Genomic DNA, 19,609 nt, shown 5'->3' with positions numbered 1-19,609 from the left:
TTTTCTGCCTTCTGCGCTGTCGATGGAGCTTGGCACGCTCCCCTCATCCTTCAGGTGCCCGTCCGTTGTCCACAATCTCCTCTTTTGGCCTCTGGAAATCCCCCTTGGCACAGCTCTCATTCCAACGCAGTTTCATGGTCCTTGCTGTGGCTCCAAAGTCTGATCTCATGATGGGCCCCAACCAGCTTGACCTTTGACCTCAACCACTGCCTGGGCTGTCAGCTATGCCTGGAATGGTTCTCGCTTCTCACTGGGCCTCTGAAGATTTCTCAGGAGATTACTGCTGCACCTGTATTTCCTTGCTAGGAGGAAAAACTTCTATTTGGAGAGCATATCAACAATCATCAAACCACATTCTTTAGTTCAGTGAACTTCACTTATAGGCCATCAAAGCCTCATCTGAACATGGATGCACCACTTGCATAGGTTTAATACCCATTGAATGAACTGTTAATCACACAAATCGCTGCAAAAATCATATAAAACAAAATTTAATGTTAATTCATTGTTGTTTCATGTTAATCCTGGATCCCTCCTCTTGACACATGGACACTCCCATGAGTCAACTCATCAAAACCAGATTCCTGTCTTAAAGAAAAAGGTTAGCTAGATCATGTCCCAGGCAACATCAGGGCATCTCCTCCTCTGGAGCAGCACCACCCTGGACCTATAATCCTGCAATAAAAGATGTTAGTGTGTTTTGCATATTAAGTTTGCTTAAAAACTGGCTCCGCCAGGAGCCTGCATACACACCATCATGGCCTGGAAAGCAAGATCTGGAAGTGAAATCAAACTTCACTCCTATAAACAATTGTATCATAAGAGTAATAAGTATTCAGCACTAGCAAGACAAGTGTCATGTGCAGGTTTTCTCAAATCAGTAAACTACAATTATTTCCATAATTTGCCTCAGACATGGATCATCCCTTGTACTCAGTCAACATTAATGTAATCGGTGACTTCTCTTAAGCAAAGTCACTCAACTCATCAATCACTATGAGCTCAAAAGTGGCAAGCTAATGAGCCCCATATTAAACTATTCCATAAACACTGCATCTCTTATTTGTTTTTCTCATGTCACTTGTCCGCTTCTGCTGAATCTTCTACATGCATTCTTAGAAAAGCAAACATTAGTGGTCAGACGGTGGTCAGACGGTGGTCAGACGGTGGTCAGACGCAGGTCGACAGGTTCCAGAGGTGCCATAAAAAGACCATAAAGTTAGCCATCCATAGCTGTGGAAAGAGTGTTATTCACATCATCAAAGTAACCTTCACATTTTCCCAACAACACAGTGTAACAGCATCACCAACTCATAACCTGTAAACACAGTTTTCTTCACACATAAACCCAGAAATCCTGTAGTAGAGAAACATTAACTAGTCCTCTTATAAATCACATGATCAAACACATGAAGAACTGTAGTGCTGTAGAAAAGAAAATGCAAATGTTAGCGCTGCGCAGGCGTATGCATACTTTGTCACAGTTACCTCTGTAAGCAACACAAGGTAGTGAATAACACCCCCTGGTAGATGCACAGACACAGAAAGTGGCATTTAAAAGGTTAAATTGTCATGCAACCTCGGATGTTGCTGTCATCTTTCTGCTCCTGTAAAAAGAAGCACATAAATTCATCTGCACCTTTGTCAGGTGGGGGTTAACCTTGAGTCGTGGTCAAGTCTTGTCAGCTTTTACCAGTCAGTCAGTTTGTTTTTATTTCCATTCATTCATTCATTCTTTCTTTCTTTGCTGATAGTGGAACCCATCGTCGCATTTAGTTTTCACTTTCAGCAAAATGACGTCATTTCAAAAGAAAAAGAAGAACTTTAGATCGGATTACCTCGCTGAATCCTTTTTAGGGAGGGACTCTCATTTTCTAATTGTCCCAAATAAGTGGCTTTCTCCTGAGCCCATTTTAATGTGGAGAAACTCACTTGCAACAATTTTCTCGACGACGTGTAGCGCCTTTAATTCCCGACATGCAGATCTGCTTAAAGAAAAGAATTTCACAAACAGAAATCAGTGCCTGTTCAAAAAATAAAAATAAAATGAAAAATAACAGAGATTATCGAACAAAACTTTCAGTGCACTGTGAAAGTATCAAAATAAAAAGGCCTTGTTAAGTCATGACACAAGCTCCTCATCTCAGGAGGGTAAATCATACCATTAGCATGGTTTATCATACCATCATACTAATTGGCAGGCTCAACTTCACAACAAAAGAAAAATCATCAGCTAGATTCACTCCAAACCAACCATCAGCTGCACAACACACAACATAATCCTAATATGTCTTAATAGCTATGAGTTTAATTCCCAGGTCTGTGCTTTTCACTCATTTAGGCCACAGACCCATTTTATTCAGTTTTCCTTTTTTCCCGTCATCATAAAACATGTGACATGTTGTCATGCACTTCACAAAAAACGTTTATTCTTATGTATTCAGAGTTGTGTATCTAGGCACAGGATTCACTCGCACATCAAAACAGGAAACTCAGTGTTTTAGAGTCTCCACTCAACACACAACAAACATCCCATTCACTCGTGCTAGAATTCAGTCACCTTTCCTTAAAGAACAATCAACTAATTTTCATATCTGCTATTAACCCACTAAGATGACAGGACAACAGAAATGCATGTTCAAAATGTTATCACAAAAATAGAATTTCCCTCATACAGTAAATTACTTGTGCTGCATCAATCAAGCAGGAAGCATCTCCCAATTTACTACATCAACGACTAAATTTATTGTCTGATCACTGGTTGGTCAAACCAGAATCTTTTTTCCCACGAAAGTTAAAACTGTTGTCCTGCAACCTAGAGAGTCAATTTTTTTGCACTGGATAAATTCAGCATTTGATAACAAGTGTCTGCTAAATTTACACTATTTTAACACTGATGAGAGATAACAAGCTAATTTTCATTGCATGTGTGTTTGTGTTATTAGGCGGGTTTAATGCATGTCTGTGGAGCTGCATATCCAGCAGAGTATGTTCTTAAAGCTGCCTTTCCTACACATTTCTCTGCTATTATTTAATCATTTTGTAACTGATGTGCTATGAGTCCACTGATCTTTGCATCACTTCTCATCACACTAAGTGACTTGGAAGAGATGGTAAACAGACTCACATGCTTAAGATGTTGTCTAATCTTCATGAGCTCTCTTGTGTTTGGAAGTGTTAGTAGGGTTAATGCATGTTCTGCTTGTGTGTGTGATTTTGTATGTTTCTTTTTGCAGTGTTTCAGACTCCTTCACAATTTTCCCACTTAAACAGTCAGTTTTGTTTTTCCCAGGTTTGCTAACCCAAATTTTGATTTCCCACATTTAACACCAGCACTCCTCTGTGTTCTACTTACTCTCACTCTGTTGTCCTCTCCCACTTCAACAGTCCAACAGCCGGCAGTTCTCCTTCAGCTTCGTCCTGTGTTTCACTGTCTCTTCTTGCCATTTTCTCCAAAGGTGGCAAATGTCAAACTCCAACAGTCTCCTCAGTTCTCCTCAAACGTTCTTTTCACATGCACAGTGAATTTGCAGCTTGTTGGAAACACAGTGCCATTCATCCAATCAGGCAGGATGATGGGTTTGCTATTCTTCTCTGATGCTGTTTGTCCACACTGCTGCTGCTTGCTGGGTCTCTTTGCTCAGGACTCTGCTGCTGTCTCTTTATCTGCCATGTTATTGCTCTTTGGAGCTGCATTCCTTGTCTTCAGGGAGGAGTGAGAGCTTGCTTGTGAGTTTGAGAGACACATGGTGCTGTAAATAAATTAGCCAGAAACTTGGCCTGAATGTTTCCAATGATGTTAAACTATGACTTTCTTCCGACCGCTGCATGTGGAAAATTGATTCAGGTCTGCTTTTCACCTGAAAGTGACAAACTAAGACATTTTCATTATTATTATCACTGCTTAATCAACACACATCTCTCTTTCTCTGTTTTTGTGAACAGTCCTTTCTTAAAAGCAGAAAATGAGATTGTAGTTGTTCTTGGCTGATCAACACAAAAACCTTTTTCCTATTATTATTTTTTTATCTACAATGTGAATTTTGTCTCGTTTTCACTCTTTTTTTTTTTTCTTTACAATAGCTGGTGACCTGCAGAATCACCGCTCTCACAATCAGAGGCAATTACTTTTACACAGCGCACAAAGACACCGTGACGTCAGACACATTCACACTCACTTTTTCATCTGCGTAAATAAATCATTTGGCCAATGGCATGTGCCATGGTGATCCATAAATATGATCACAAGTTTATTTAACTATTTTTCAACCCAACAAAACAAATAAACAAAAACATGATGCTGATGCTATGAACACTCTACACACATGAGTCAAGATGCAGAAAAACTGCTCACGGAAACTCTGCACACTCCAGTTATCACAGTTATCATAGTTCTGTTTCCCTCTCTTTGATGAGTTCTTAGCCAACTCCTGATCTGATAATGTGTAGCTTGCTCATCAGCTCAGAAGAGACCGCAACGCAACCTCACACAGTGGTTGCGTGCTTTGCCCCACACAGTGGCAAAGACTTGCACGTTCATATTCAATTCAGCTTCTCCATCATGTAGTTTTCAGCTGCTTCATACAGGGTTCAGCATATTAGTCATTTTCATAGGTGTGCTCTATATCTGAACCAAGACGACAGTCTTTCAAACAGGTCAAGTGCCTCTACGCACGTCATTAGTTTAAATATTTACCTATATCACTTCATCTGTTATTGTACTGAATTTGAGCAACCCTGAGCTTAATGCAGATTACTATTAACAACTGGTTAAATTAATGGTCTGGAGCACCGGCTGTTGTTGATCAGGGCAATCTAAAGAATCTGTGTTTTTTTTTTTTGCTTTTTGTGGATTTCTCCACCTATTTGCACTGATTTTACCTGCTCCGGTTTGTTGTTTTTCTAACCATTCCTAATCAGGTGTTAATTTTACTTGTTTATTCCCCATTTTCAAAGATTTTGCTGGGCCGTCGCTGGCACGCTTGACTTCAGAGTGGTTTACTGATACGGCCTTCAACTTCACCCTAACGGTGAAGCGGTATCAGTTTTATGAGTTGAAACTCAACCGTTCTCCTTTGTCACCAGTACGTGAGCCTCAGCAAAGAAAACAAAAATAGAAGTAGTTCAGCAGCGTATTGTGCTGTAAAATCAACTTACTTCCAGGCACACACACACACATAGACATTTGCGCGCTAATTTGTCACGAAGTAATTTCAGCTACCTCTAAAACTAGTCAAAACACAGTTCCTTTTGGCGAACTTAAACCTAATTTGTCACATTTCTTTAAACCTTTGCGGCCGTTTTATATACCAAAATAGTGTTTCTCCCCCTCCGACTTCTCACTGGTGGTTCAGATCATCGGACTGAATCCCACCGCCGTGGACCAGATTAAAAACACCGGCCCAGACCCGAATGCATGTCCTGGGGCTCTCTCCTCGTCTCCTCGGTGCTGGCTTCCCACGGCGTCAGGAATCAGTGCTGGACCTTGGAACAGAGTCACAGATAACAGTTCTGATATTTTCTGCTCCGGCTACGAAGGACCAAATAATGTTAAGAAATATACTCTAAAACACTTCTTCAGTAAAGACTCAGAGAAGAGAACACACAGAACTTCTTGCTAGCAAGGGCAGCCTCCAGAACTGAGACTCGCACTGAAAAACTGCCCCGGTCTTTATTTATACTTAAGTGTGTGTGTGTGTGTGTGTGTGGTCCTGCTGATCAAAGGGTCATATAACATGACAGCACAAAAGGAACATCCTTGGTCAGGAAGAGGGTAGTCTTCCCCTCACCCTAGATGGTTCACCCTAGATAACACAGTGAGGAAGTCCAGCAGTTCATCACAACAAAAGGCACTTAGACTAAAACAGACATAGCTACGTTAAAACAATAAAACAATAAAACAAGGTACGACCTCTCTCATGCTCCTAGGATGTGGGGGTGAACACCCTAGAATGTTACAGACCTCCTAGGATGAGACATTCTTTCAATATGCCACCAACTATATACTTCTACACACAAATGATTACATGCAGTATTCTACCATATGCAAACTTGTATCATTAAAAGACTATACTGACTACTAAGTACAATTTTCCATTGACATTATGCTTCCTGTTTTATTTTGACAGTCCCTTGTCCCGTGTATTGTTTTCAGGTGTTTCTTCGCTTTGTCTTGTCTCCCTGATTTAGTTCCCTGATTACTACATGTTAGAGCCAATCTATAGAGAAATATTCGTTTAGTTTAGTTTAATGTGTTGGGTAAGAAAACATTAGATCACATGTGTGGTAGCAGGTTAGAATGAGCCAGGACGGCAATGGAAATGTGCACTGAAGCAGCAAATCGTTTTTTGACCGTGACATTGTTTGTTTGTATGTACGAGTCAGAAATAAATCTGGACATCTCACATTAAGAAGTGGAAGAATTATGTTTTCAAAGCTTTGGAGAGAAATTCGCCACTACACTACATGTGTGTACTTCAGCCTTTGTCGTGATTTGTCTCATAGTTATTTTCCCTGTTTGTTCTGTATTTCTTGGTTAGTATCTGAGTTTTTTGCACTCAGCCCTCTCTGGGTTTTCGGTTTTCATGTGAAGTTTCATCAGTAAAGCTGTTTTGAGTTTAGTTCTGCTTCCACTGAACTAACTGTGGTTAGAAATGGCTGTTATTCTAAAATAATTCATGATTTATTTATTTTTTGTAAAACTCATCGAGTAAAAGCTTAAAGTCTGCACTTCAGTCACATTAATTATTTGATTTACAATTGACTGTGGTGGTGAACAGATGCAGAACTACAAATCTAGTAAAACATAATGGCCTTTTTAAAATTCTCACTAAACCTGCAGTGACAATAGTTTTCTTGTTTTGGGGGGATTTTTTTTTTTCTTTTGTATTTCTAACTTACAGTACATGACAAGGCCACACTAACAGCAGACAGCACAACCATACCAGCAGGGGGCAGTGTGACACTGACCTGTGATGTGAAGGAATCTGCTGACTTAAATTATGAGTGGTTCAGACAAACGTCATCTGAAGTAAAGTACATAATAACTGATGAATCAGGCAGAGCGATCTCTGTGTCTGAAGGAGGCACGTACACCTGCAGGGCTGAAGGGAAAAATATCATCATTACAGAAAGTGACTCAGTCACAGTTAAGGAAACTGGTGAGTTTGAACATTTCACTTGAACTAAAACATTTTTTCTGTTATTATTATTATTGTTTTTGTTGTTGTTGTTGTATTTGAGGTATTTTTAAAGACAAATCAGCATTTATTCACATAATTATGATAAAAGCTGCTGCTGGAAACAACTTGTTGTATTATCTTTTTTTTTGTTCCCTGTTTTGTTGTTGTTGTTGTTTCTTTTTTTTAACAATATTTGTTGAACAGTCTTGGCTGCTGTGAAACTGCAGCCCATGTGAGTTTATCTACAATTCAAACTGAAGTTTCCTGTTTTCATTTATACGTCTGTTTAAACAGGACATCAGGAAATAATTATCTCCCCACCAACAGTTAAAACCCTCTAAAAACTCTAACAATGACTGCTCTTTGGTGCAAATAGCTGAAAGTTTAGTTAATCTGTGAACAGTCTTTATTTATTTATATTATTATTACTATTCCTGAATTGACAATCTGTTTTACTTTTCCTGTAACATCAGCAGCAAGTAAACCCAGAGCCACACTGACAGCACAAAGTTCAGTCATACCAGCAGGGGGCAGTGTGACACTGAGCTGCTCTGTAGAGGGCTCTGCTGGCTGGAAGTTTGACTGGTTCAGACGTGATTCAGTCTCTTCTAAAGCTCAGCTCATGAGAGGAAATGAAGGAAAAACAGTTATTCATGTCTCACAAGGAGGTCTGTACCACTGCAGAGGAGGGAGAGGAGATCCAGCTTTCTACACAGAGGACAGCAGTGACATCATAGTTCAGGAAACACGTGAGTTTAGTATTTTATTCTAAAGCCAGAAAGAAACACACTGATTGTCCCCCTGTCCAGTGAACACCCAGTCATTAATTTCTGAAATGTGAAAATAAAAAGTATAACTAATTATAACTAGAAAACAACACATTTACCATTATCATATGTATTCAAGCATCCATCTAGACCTGAAAAAATCATTCATCATGTCACTGGAAGAGCAGAAAACAAACAAATATGAACTTCATGTTGTTTATTTATTAGTAGATTCTACTGCTTTCTCTCTACTTGGCAATGTCTTGTGTCTGAATACAAGAAGGAAAAAAAACCTTTTGGAATCTAAAGTTTTGTATTTTATTTTTTTTTAACTTATTGATTTGCTTGATAACCTCAAAGTCAAAAAAGCAAATCAGACTCATTTGAGCTCACAAAAACATATAAAAACAATAATAACTAAACAACATACGTGCTTGAACATTTTACTACATGCCAACATTGAAGTTGTTAACATGGCATCATAACTTATGTAAATGTTTGTTGATGTTTATTCTTCTAAACAGTTTCTGTCTGTGAATCAGCTGTTTTTCACTCACTTTACTCATGTTTAAAACAGTAGAATTTTTATGTTTCTATTTGTCTCTAACTGGATATTTTTCCGTGAACAGTTCCCAGTAAGCCCACTGTGACCCTGCAGCCATCCTGGACTCAGATATACAGCGGTGAGACAGTCACTGTCAGATGTGAGATTCAGGGAGGTGAAGGAGCTCAGTGGACGTATGAATGGAGAGCAGCCAAGTTAAACACACCTCCAACATCCAATGAATACAGAATCATCAGAGCTACTGAGTCTGACAGTGGAGGATACAGCTGCCGGGGCAGAAGGGACTATTTCTTCTCAGAGTGGAGTGATATCATCACACTGACTGTATCATGTAAGATCTTTCATCCAGAGTATCTAAATAAGGAAAAAGCACTTCTTTTTTCTTACAGGTTTATAACTGTCTTTCATGTTGGTCAGTAAAATGTTTTGTTTTTTCATTCTGACAACAAAAACCTGAACAGCAGCTTTTTATTCACAGTGAATAAATATAGGATGCTGGAAAATGACACAGACCTTAGTGTGGGAACCATGTCACTGATGACTGATGGTCACAGTGCTCTAACAATAACAGAAACCTACAGTGCTTTGAATCTCCTTGTTTTCCATGTGTTAAATGCTGCATTTGTATTTTATCTGATTTTATTATTATAGCCAAATAACAAGGATAATGATCCACTGATGTTGGCACATAGGCTCCGTATAAATATGATGCAGCTTCCACAGGAATAATAGACACCGTTCAGTGTAGCGTCACTTTTAGTGTAATATTAAAGGAAAATGCAGAGAGGACACAAAACCTCTAAAAGTTATTTGTTTGTGCATCATTGATCATTTCTATAACAAAGTCATTCGTGAAACAATCTGATGAACTTTTTCCTTTAACTACAATAGCAAGTAAACCCAGAGCCACACTGACAGCACACGGTTCAGTCATACCAGCAGGGGGCAGTGTGACACTGAGCTGCTCTGTGGAGGGCTCTGCTGGCTGGAAGTTTGACTGGTTCAGACGTGATTCAGTCTCTTCTAAAGCTCAGCTCATGAGAGGAAATGAAGGAAAAACAGTTATTCATGTCTCACAAGGAGGTCTGTACCACTGCAGAGGAGGGAGAGGAGATCCAGCTTTCTACACAGAGGACAGCAGTGACATCATAGTTCAGGAAACACGTGAGTTTAGTATTTTATTCTAAAGCCAGAAAGAAACACACTGATTGTCCCCCTGTCCAGTGAACACCCAGTCATTAATTTCTGAAATGTGAAAATAAAAAGTATAACTAATTATAACTAGAAAACAACACATTTACCATTATCATATGTATTCAAGCATCCATCTAGACCTGAAAAAATCATTCATCATGTCACTGGAAGAGCAGAAAACAAACAAATATGAACTTCATGTTGTTTATTTATTAGTAGATTCTACTGCTTTCTCTCTACTTGGCAATGTCTTGTGTCTGAATACAAGAAGGAAAAAAAACCTTTTGGAATCTAAAGTTTTGTATTTTATTTTTTTTTAACTTATTGATTTGCTTGATAACCTCAAAGTCAAAAAAGCAAATCAGACTCATTTGAGCTCACAAAAACATATAAAAACAATAATAACTAAACAACATACGTGCTTGAACATTTTACTACATGCCAACATTGAAGTTGTTAACATGGCATCATAACTTATGTAAATGTTTGTTGATGTTTATTCTTCTAAACAGTTTCTGTCTGTGAATCAGCTGTTTTTCACTCACTTTACTCATGTTTAAAACAGTAGAATTTTTATGTTTCTATTTGTCTCTAACTGGATATTTTTCCGTGAACAGTTCCCAGTAAGCCCACTGTGACCCTGCAGCCATCCTGGACTCAGATATACAGCGGTGAGACAGTCACTGTCAGATGTGAGATTCAGGGAGGTGAAGGAGCTCAGTGGACGTATGAATGGAGAGCAGCCAAGTTAAACACACCTCCAACATCCAATGAATACAGAATCATCAGAGCTACTGAGTCTGACAGTGGAGGATACAGCTGCCGGGGCAGAAGGGACTATTTCTTCTCAGAGTGGAGTGATATCATCACACTGACTGTATCATGTAAGATCTTTCATCCAGAGTATCTAAATAAGGAAAAAGCACTTCTTTTTTCTTACAGGTTTATAACTGTCTTTCATGTTGGTCAGTAAAATGTTTTGTTTTTTCATTCTGACAACAAAAACCTGAACAGCAGCTTTTTATTCACAGTGAATAAATATAGGATGCTGGAAAATGACACAGACCTTAGTGTGGGAACCATGTCACTGATGACTGATGGTCACAGTGCTCTAACAATAACAGAAACCTACAGTGCTTTGAATCTCCTTGTTTTCCATGTGTTAAATGCTGCATTTGTATTTTATCTGATTTTATTATTATAGCCAAATAACAAGGATAATGATCCACTGATGTTGGCACATAGGCTCCGTATAAATATGATGCAGCTTCCACAGGAATAATAGACACCGTTCAGTGTAGCGTTACTTTTAGTGTAATATTAAAGGAAAATGCAGAGAGGACACAAAACCTCTAAAAGTTATTTGTTTGTGCATCATTGATCATTTCTATAACAAAGTCATTCGTGAAACAATCTGATGAACTTTTTCCTTTAACTACAATAGCAAGTAAACCCAGAGCCACACTGACAGCACACGGTTCAGTCATACCAGCAGGGGGCAGTGTGACACTGAGCTGCTCTGTGGAGGGCTCTGCTGGCTGGAAGTTTGACTGGTTCAGACGTGATTCAGAGTTTTCTGGAGCTCAGAAAATAGGAGCTGGAACATCAGAGCACACTATCAGTATTTCAGAAGGAGGCATCTATTACTGCAGAGGAGGGAGAGGAGATCCAGTTTTCTCCACAGAGGACAGTGCTGCAGTTACAATTCAGAAACAAGGTGAGGCACAAATAATTAAAAGTAAGACTTGATAACTGTCAATTTTATATACACAGGGAGTGCAGAAGTATTAGGCAAGTTGTATTTTTGAGGAATAAATTTATTATTGAACAACAACCATGTTCTCAATGAACCCACAAAACTCATTAATATCAAAGCTGAATGTTTTTGGAAGTAGTTTTTAGTTCGTTTTTAGTTTTAGCTATTTTAGGGGGATATCTGTGTGTGCAGGTGACTATTACTGTGCATAATTATTAGGCAACTTAACAAAAAACAAATATATACCCATTTCAATTATTTATTTTTACCTATGAAACAAATATAACATCTCCACATTCACAAATATACATTTCTGACATTCAAAAACAAAACAAAAACAAATCAGCGACCAATATAGCCACCTTTCTTTGCAAGGACACTCAAAAGCCTGCCATCCATGGATTCTGTCAGTGTTTTGATCTGTTCACCATCAACATTGCGTGCAGCAGCAACCACAGCCTCCCAGACACTGTTCAGAGAGGTGTACTGTTTTCCCTCCTTGTAAATCTCACATTTGATGATGGACCACAGGTTCTCAATGGGGTTCAGATCAGGTGAACAAGGAGGCCATGTCATTAGTTTTTCTTCTTTTATACCCTTTCTTGCCAGCCACGCTGTGGAGTACTTGGACGCGTGTGATGGAGCATTGTCCTGCATGAAAATCATGTTTTTCTTGAAGGATGCAGACTTCTTCCTGTACCACTGCTTGAAGAAGGTGTCTTCCAGAAACTGGCAGTAGGACTGGGAGTTGAGCTTGACTCCATCCTCAACCCGAAAAGGCCCCACAAGCTCATCTTTGATGATACCAGCCCAAACCAGTACTCCACCTCCACCTTGCTGGCGTCTGAGTCGGACTGGAGCTCTCTGCCCTTTACCAATCCAGCCACGGGCCCATCCATCTGGCCCATCAAGACTCACTCTCATTTCATCAGTCCATAAAACCTTAGAAAAATCAGTCTTGAGATATTTCTTGGCCCAGTCTTGACGTTTCAGCTTGTGTGTCTTGTTCAGTGGTGGTCGTCTTTCAGCCTTTCTTACCTTGGCCATGTCTCTGAGTATTGCACACCTGGTGCTTTTGGGCACTCCAGTGATGTTGCAGCTCTGAAATATGGCCAAACTGGTGGCAAGTGGCATCTTGGCAACTGCACGCTTGACTTTTCTCAGTTCATGGGCAGTTATTTTGCGCCTTGGTTTTTCCACACGCTTCTTGCGACCCTGTTGACTATTTTGAATGAAACGCTTGATTGTTCGATGATCACGCTTCAGAAGCTTTGCAATTTTGAGATTGCTGCATCCCTCTGCAAGATATCTCACTATTTTTGACTTTTCTGAGCCCGTCAAGTCCTTCTTTTGACCCATTTTGCCAAAGGAAAGGACGTTGCCTAATAATTATGCACACCTGATATACGGTGTTGATGTCATTAGACCACACCCCTTCTCATTACAGAGATGCACATCACCTAATATGCTTAATTGGTAGTAGGCTTTCGAGCCTATACAGCTTGGAGTAAGACAACATGCATGCAGAGGATGGTGTGGACAAAATACTCATTTGCCTAATAATTCTGCACTCCCTGTACATATTATTCCATCTTGATTTTTTATTTTAAATTTTTGTGTTTGTTTATTTGTTTGTTGAACAGTTTTGGATGCTGTGAAACTGCAGCACAGCTGGTCTCAGATATTCACTGGTGAGACAATCACTCTCAGATGTGAGATTCAGGGAGGTGAAGGAAAGGTGTGGAAATATGAATGGACAGCACCCAACACAAACAGCCCTCCAACATCCAGTGAATACAGGATCAGCAGAGTTTCAGTGTCCCACAGTGGAGACTACAGATGTCGGGGTAGCAGTGACTATCTCTTAACAGGATGGAGTGATGCCTTCAGACTGACAGTTTCATGTAAGTTGGACCATGATTCATGCTGACATTTAATGTTTTCATGTTTACATCTGTCTACTACTCTTTGGTGTTCATTCAAAACTGAACTGGTATTTGAAGTTTGAATATTTATTTTGTTATTAATTAATTAATTTTGTTATTGTTATTTTCCCCAAAGTAAATGATAATATGATGTATGTTTTCCTGTATCTTCAACAGCAAATAAACCCAGAGCCACACTTACAGCACAAAGTTCAGTCATACCAGCAGGGGGCAGTGTAACACTGAGCTGCTCTGTGGAGGGCTCTGCTGGCTGGAAGTTTGACTGGTTCAAACGTGTTTCAGTCTCTTCTAAAGCTCAGCTCATGAGAGGAAATGAAGCAAACAGAGTTATTAGTGTCTCACAAGGAGGTCTGTACCACTGCAGAGGAGGGAGAGGAGATCCAGTTTACTACACAGAGGACAGCAGTGACGTCACAGTTACAGAAACTCGTGAGATTAATAATTTTATTGCTGCTAAACTGAGAGATGTTATTTTGTGTTCTGTACTAACAATTTTATTCAACAACTGTGAGTTTATTAAACCTGACATGAGAGACAACTCCTGACAAATAGAAGAATTTATTCAGTCTTATTTTTTTTAATCTTCATGTTTCTTTTTGTCTCTAACTGGATATTTTTCTGTGAACAGTTCCCAGTAAGCCCACTGTGACCCTGCAGCCATCCTGGACTCAGATATACAGCGGTGAGACAGTCACTGTCAGATGTGAGATCCATGAAGGAGACACTGAGTGGGATTATGAGTGGGAAACAAACAGCATGATAAAAGCTCCAAATCAAAATGAATACAGGATTAGATCTGCTTCATCATCCAACAGTGGAAACTATCGCTGTAAGGGCAGAATGAAAAGTTCACAGCATAAAACAACAGAGTGGAGTGATTCAGTCATACTGACAGTTTCTGACAGTAAGTAGAGTCATAGTTCATTTAACCTGGAAATAGAAACAGTTTGTAAAAATGTGTTTTTATTAGTACATGTTGAGATATCTGACATGTTTAGATAGTCTCACTCTTAAAGTTCATCATAAATATTTGTGAGTCAACATTTTAGTGACATTGAATTCAGAGTTAAGAGACGAAACATTGAGAGAAAATCTTTTTTGAACAGATAAACCCCGTCCTGTCCTCACTGTGTCTCCATCATGGCTGAGTCCTGGAGCCTCAGTAACTCTGAACTGTGAGGTTGAACATCCGTCTGCAGGATGGAGCTTCTACTGGTATAAAGCTGTTCCTGATCTATCAGAGAAATCCTCCAGTTATGAGCTGCTACCTGATGGCAATGGGACTGCAAACAACTCCTACATCATTCATGGACAGACACACACAGCAGGATATGTGTGCAGAGCTGGAAGAGGAGACCCAGAGTATCACACTGATCACAGTCAACCAAAGTTTGTCTGGTCTGCAGGTCAGCTTGTTTCTCTTATAACCAGTGCAGCTGTTGTTTACCTCCAAAGGTCACCCAAAGGAGAATTGAATCTTTTCATTTCTGATTGTGATTAAAGTCTTTATTTAAAACTTGTTTAATGTTTAGCTCAGTGAAATAAGTAGGCGACCCTATATGCCGTATGGCTAGGCAGCAGTCCGACCTGTGTCCCTTTGCTGCTTGTCTTCCCCTTTCACTCTCCCTGCTTTCCTGTCTCTCTACACTGTCACTATCAAAAAAAGTAGGAAGCTTTGTGTTTATTAATTGTAATTATTTTCACTTAGATAAAAGTGCATGTACAGATAAAACAGCCAAAAATACGAAATTTAAAAAAAAAAAGATAAAGAGAGAATGCTAACTAGTTAATGGCTCTGACAAATATGAGGAAAACACTGACAGATAAGGAGATAGGTAATCGTTGCCATTAAAAAAATAAAAATAAAAAAATCCTAACATCTGTGAGCTTTGTCTCTTCACTGCATGTTGTTTCCAGATGTTCATTCAGCAGCGTCTCTCACAGTGAGTCCTGACAGAGTGCAACACTTCACCTCTGACTCTGTCTCACTGACCTGTGAGGGAAACTTCACTGAGTGGAGAGTGAGGAAGTTCTCTGAGGACGGCCGACTGTACTCTGACTGTAGGAGAATGACTGGATCCACATGTAACATCAACACATCAAAGTCAGATACTGCAGTGTACTGGTGTGAGTCTGGATCAGGAGAGTTCAGCAGTGCAGTCAACATCACTGTACAGAGTATGTTATTATACATTTACTTCTTGGATTTTAATGATTTAGACGTCACATGAACATTTGTCCCACCTTTGCTGTATGTGAAGTCATTTCATGTGGGGAAAAATAAAACACATACCGCAGTTTTTAAATGCACAAGATCAGATCTTCATGATGAAAAACATTTGTACAATCCTTTCTTATTATTGTTTGTCAGCTTTTTCTAAAAGTGTGCACCAGCTGATGTGACTGAAACAATTGTGTGTGTGATTGTGTCACAGATGATGGTAATGGTCCTATCCTGGTGAGTCCTGTTCATCCTGTGACTGAGGGAGCTTCTGTTAGTCTGAGCTGCAGTTTGAGAACACAAAAAATACTTTCCAATGTGTTTTTCTATCACAATGACAAACTTATTCAAAATGATACCCGAGGGGAGCTGAAGATCTCTGCAGTATTAAAGTCTGATGAAGGTTTCTACAAGTGTCAGGACTCAGGAAGAGAGTCAGCACAGAGCTGGATGTCAGTTAAAGGTGAGCAGGATCAAAACATTTGATGGAGTTTTATAAATGAGTTTGATGACTGAGAAGGAACATTAGATTGTCTGATTTAATTCTTAAAGTCACTTGGCTCTATTTTATAAATGTATTTATTCATAAGATTATAATTTATTAATTAATTTCTGGTTTTTGTTACGTAACTGTGTCAGGAGCTGACAGCTCTTCATCTCCCGTGTGGTTGATTGTTGGACTGGTTTGTGGAGTCTCTCTCATTATTATTCTCCTGCTCTTGTTGTATCGCTGCAGACAGTCCAAGTGTAAGAGCCTCTTTTCTTTTTTTATTATTACAATTATTATTATTATTATTATTAGTAGTCATAGTCGTAGTAGTAGTAGTACTGACATTTCATTGAGTATTTGTCACAGTTAGTAAACTAAAACACAACTTTATCACAGAACTTAGAAAGTTATCCAAATAAAATAAAAAAAACTAGGAAACCAAATTTCTACAAATCTTATTAAAACAAACTATGTTGAAGGATGTGACAGTAAAGGAAGATTGAGGCAGTCTATAAAACACAGGATAATGAGATGATGGGAAACAGGTGGGAACACAGTGATAACTAATGCCCCTTTTCCATTAGTACCTACTTGGATCAACTCACAACTATTCGAATCGTATTGACTGGTTTTCTATTACAATCAAGTACCACCTAATGTGTGTGGTCGTCCTAATAGCAACATGGCTGAGCATCCTATGACGTAATTAGTATGTGTCACACACACTACAATGAAGGTGGACGTTGAGGCGATGATAAACTTGCTGCTCAGTCTGCGAATTTTCGTCAGACTCTGGGACCACGGTGTTGCTTTTGCAGCTGTTTTCCTCATTGCCGGGTTTCAAAAATGGCTCTTTTTATTTTCATCAACGAAATACTCTCATAAGTCATCAAGTGATGCCACTGACCAGCCAATCAGTGGGATGCAGGCTGATGACGTCACATTTTGGGATCGCCTCGGATCGCTTGGAACTCCGGCTGAGTAAGTACTGAAAAAGTACCTGGTAACAGGAACCATGACCTGATGGAAAACCCTGAAAACCGTGGCAAGCCGACCTGAGTAGTTACTAATGGAAAAGAGGTTAACAGAATGACTATGGGGGATGTAAAACTAGACACACGATACAGACGAGAACAGAGACCAAAATAAAACAGGAAATGACTGACACTGAGACCTGGAGTAAGACACACGAGCTTGACGCAGACAGTAGACAAAACATGGAAACCAGAGAGAAAGAACAGAGTGAGAACACAAGGGGATAAACAACCTCTCATTAACCAAATAGACAGATAACTGTAATGTAAACATAACATCATACGAGAAAACGAGAGTGTCAACAATACAAAATACAGAACTATGAAACTAAGAATGATCAAAAACTAGAAAACCAGAGAAACCAAAACATTAAAACCCGGGTCAACCATTCAGGGACCTTGAAGAGAGCACAGACAGGAAGTTACCTGCTACACATTGTTACCTGTTGCACCTCCAACGGTTACATCATGGTAGCTGAAGGGTCATCAGCTGGGAGCCACCCTTCATTGATGTTTTGCTCCATTAATCATGGAACATCTTGTGGTGGTGGAGCAACGGGTGGAGGTCTCCCTACTGTCCCTGTAGCTGACCCTAGAACGCTTGTCTTCGCCACATCTGGTCTTTCCCGATCTCCATTAACCTTTACATGACGTAGGTTCAGTTTGTGCTCAGCAGTTTTTTGAAGAGATGTGCATTTATCAAAATTCAGTTGGACAAACATCTAAATAACCAACTGACTACATGCACAAAAGATCAGAAACAAACAGGATTTTACAACTTGGTTGTATCTTTAACTCGACTGAAAGAATCCACAAATGTTGTTGTTTCATATCAGAACAACACAAACAGTAACACCATGATGGGTTCATGGTCTAAAAATATGTTATAGTCCTGGTGTTGATTTAAACACAACTAATGAAACCCTCTAAAAGTTTTGCACTTATCTTTGAAAATTGTGTCATATTGGTTTTCATGTGTTAGCCACTGAAACACTGGTGCAGTACATCATGTGAAAAGCACAGAGCAGCTAGAGATGAAACAGTCTTTTAATTTAAGGTAACTGGTACACTGTCATTGGTTTACAATTGTGTAACTAAAATATGAACATTTCAGGTGCAGATAAACCCCGAGATGTCATTTACTCTAATATTGAACTTGAAAACTTTGGAAATAAGTGTGAGTATACAAGACATATAGAATGTAGAAAAAATGTTTTTGAAATGTTTAAAAACGTATTAATTATTTTTCTTTTGTGGATTCGATCATCTTAACAGGGAAGCATCATAAACCAGAGCAGAGTGCTGTTTATGCTAATGTGAAGACAGGAGCTGCAGGTACAGTCACAACAGTCTCATTCAGTGTTTGTACTTGAATGTGTGTATACAGGGTGGGCCATTTATATGGATACACCGTAATAAAACGGGAATGGTTGGTGATATTAAAGTCCTGTTTGCGGCACATTAGTATACGTGAGGGGGCAAACTCCTCAAGATGGGTGGTGACCATGGTGGCCATTTAGAAGTCGGCCATCTTGGATACAACTTTTGTTTTTCCAATAGGAAGAGGGCCATGTGACACATCAAACTTATTGGTAATGTCACAAGAAAAACAATGGTGTGCTTGGTTTCAACGTAACTTTATTCTGTCATGAGTTATTTACGAGTTTCTGACCACTTATAATATGTGTTCAATGTGCTGCCCATTGTGTTGGATTGTCAATGCAACCCTCTTTTCCCACTCTTCACACACTAATAGCAACACCGCAGGAGAAATGCCAGCACAGGCATCCAGTATCCATAGTTTCAGGTGCTGCACATCTCGTATCTTCACACCATAGACAATTGCCTTCAGATGACCCCAAAGATAAAAGTCTAAGGGGGTCAGATCGGGAGACCTTATTGGCCATTCAACTGGCCCACGACGACCAATCCACTTTCCAGGAAACTGTTTATCTAGGAATGCTAGAACCTGGCACCCATAATGTGGTGGTGCACCATCTTGCTGGAAAAACTCAGGGAACGTGCCAACTTCAGTGCATAATGAGGGAAACACATCATCATGTAGCAATTTCAAATATCCAGTGGCCTTGAGGTTTCCATTGATGAAGAATGGACCCACTATCGTTGTACCCCATATACCACACCAAACCATCACTTTTGTTGTTCCAACAGTCTTGGAGGGATCCATCCAATGTGGGTTAGTGTCAGACCAATAGCGGTGGTTTTGTTTGTTAACTTCACCATTCACATAAAAGTTTGCCTCATCACTGAACAAAATCTTCTGCGTGAACTGAGGGTCCTGTTCCAATTTTTGTTTTGCCCAGTCTGCAAATTCTGTGCGCCGATCTGGGTCATCCTCGTTGAGATGCTGCAGTAGCTGGAGTTTGTAAGGGTGCCATTTGTGAGTAGCTAATATCCGCCGAAGGGACTAATGCCACTCTCCAGTGACATGCGG

The 19,609-nt window shown here is 39.6% G+C and overlaps 2 protein-coding genes across 2 annotated transcripts in view; both read left to right on the top strand.

The window, feature by feature from the left end:
• Positions 1-16,116, top strand: part of LOC146390977 (basement membrane-specific heparan sulfate proteoglycan core protein-like) — a 28,675-nt gene extending 12,559 nt beyond the window's left edge. The window contains exons 3-14 of the mRNA XM_084922500.1: positions 6,903-7,160; positions 7,655-7,930; positions 8,578-8,844; positions 9,405-9,677; positions 10,325-10,591; positions 11,152-11,424; positions 13,107-13,367; positions 13,566-13,838; positions 14,038-14,313; positions 14,516-14,815; positions 15,327-15,587; positions 15,845-16,116. Of these exons, the coding sequence (XP_084778626.1) occupies positions 6,903-7,160; positions 7,655-7,930; positions 8,578-8,844; positions 9,405-9,677; positions 10,325-10,591; positions 11,152-11,424; positions 13,107-13,367; positions 13,566-13,838; positions 14,038-14,313; positions 14,516-14,815; positions 15,327-15,587; positions 15,845-16,116 (3,257 nt within the window). The remainder of the gene's footprint in view (positions 1-6,902; positions 7,161-7,654; positions 7,931-8,577; positions 8,845-9,404; positions 9,678-10,324; positions 10,592-11,151; positions 11,425-13,106; positions 13,368-13,565; positions 13,839-14,037; positions 14,314-14,515; positions 14,816-15,326; positions 15,588-15,844) is intronic.
• Positions 16,117-16,259: 143 nt separating this feature from the next.
• The window catches only part of LOC146390976 (uncharacterized), a gene marked incomplete at its 5' end in the record, with an annotated part of 10,203 nt that continues 6,853 nt past the window's right edge, over positions 16,260-19,609 (top strand). Inside the window, 3 exons of the mRNA XM_084922489.1 lie at positions 16,260-16,377; positions 18,269-18,331; positions 18,430-18,489. Coding sequence (XP_084778615.1) covers positions 16,260-16,377; positions 18,269-18,331; positions 18,430-18,489 — 241 coding nt within the window. The remainder of the gene's footprint in view (positions 16,378-18,268; positions 18,332-18,429; positions 18,490-19,609) is intronic.

The sequence above is a fragment of the Perissodus microlepis genome, chromosome 3 (genome assembly GCF_051167445.1).
Source record: "Perissodus microlepis isolate ML-2025 ecotype Zambia chromosome 3, ASM5116744v1, whole genome shotgun sequence".
Classification (NCBI taxonomy): domain Eukaryota; kingdom Metazoa; phylum Chordata; class Actinopteri; order Cichliformes; family Cichlidae; genus Perissodus; species Perissodus microlepis.
Note: the sequence above shows the minus strand (reverse complement) of the source record. Positions and strands in the feature narration are given on the sequence as shown.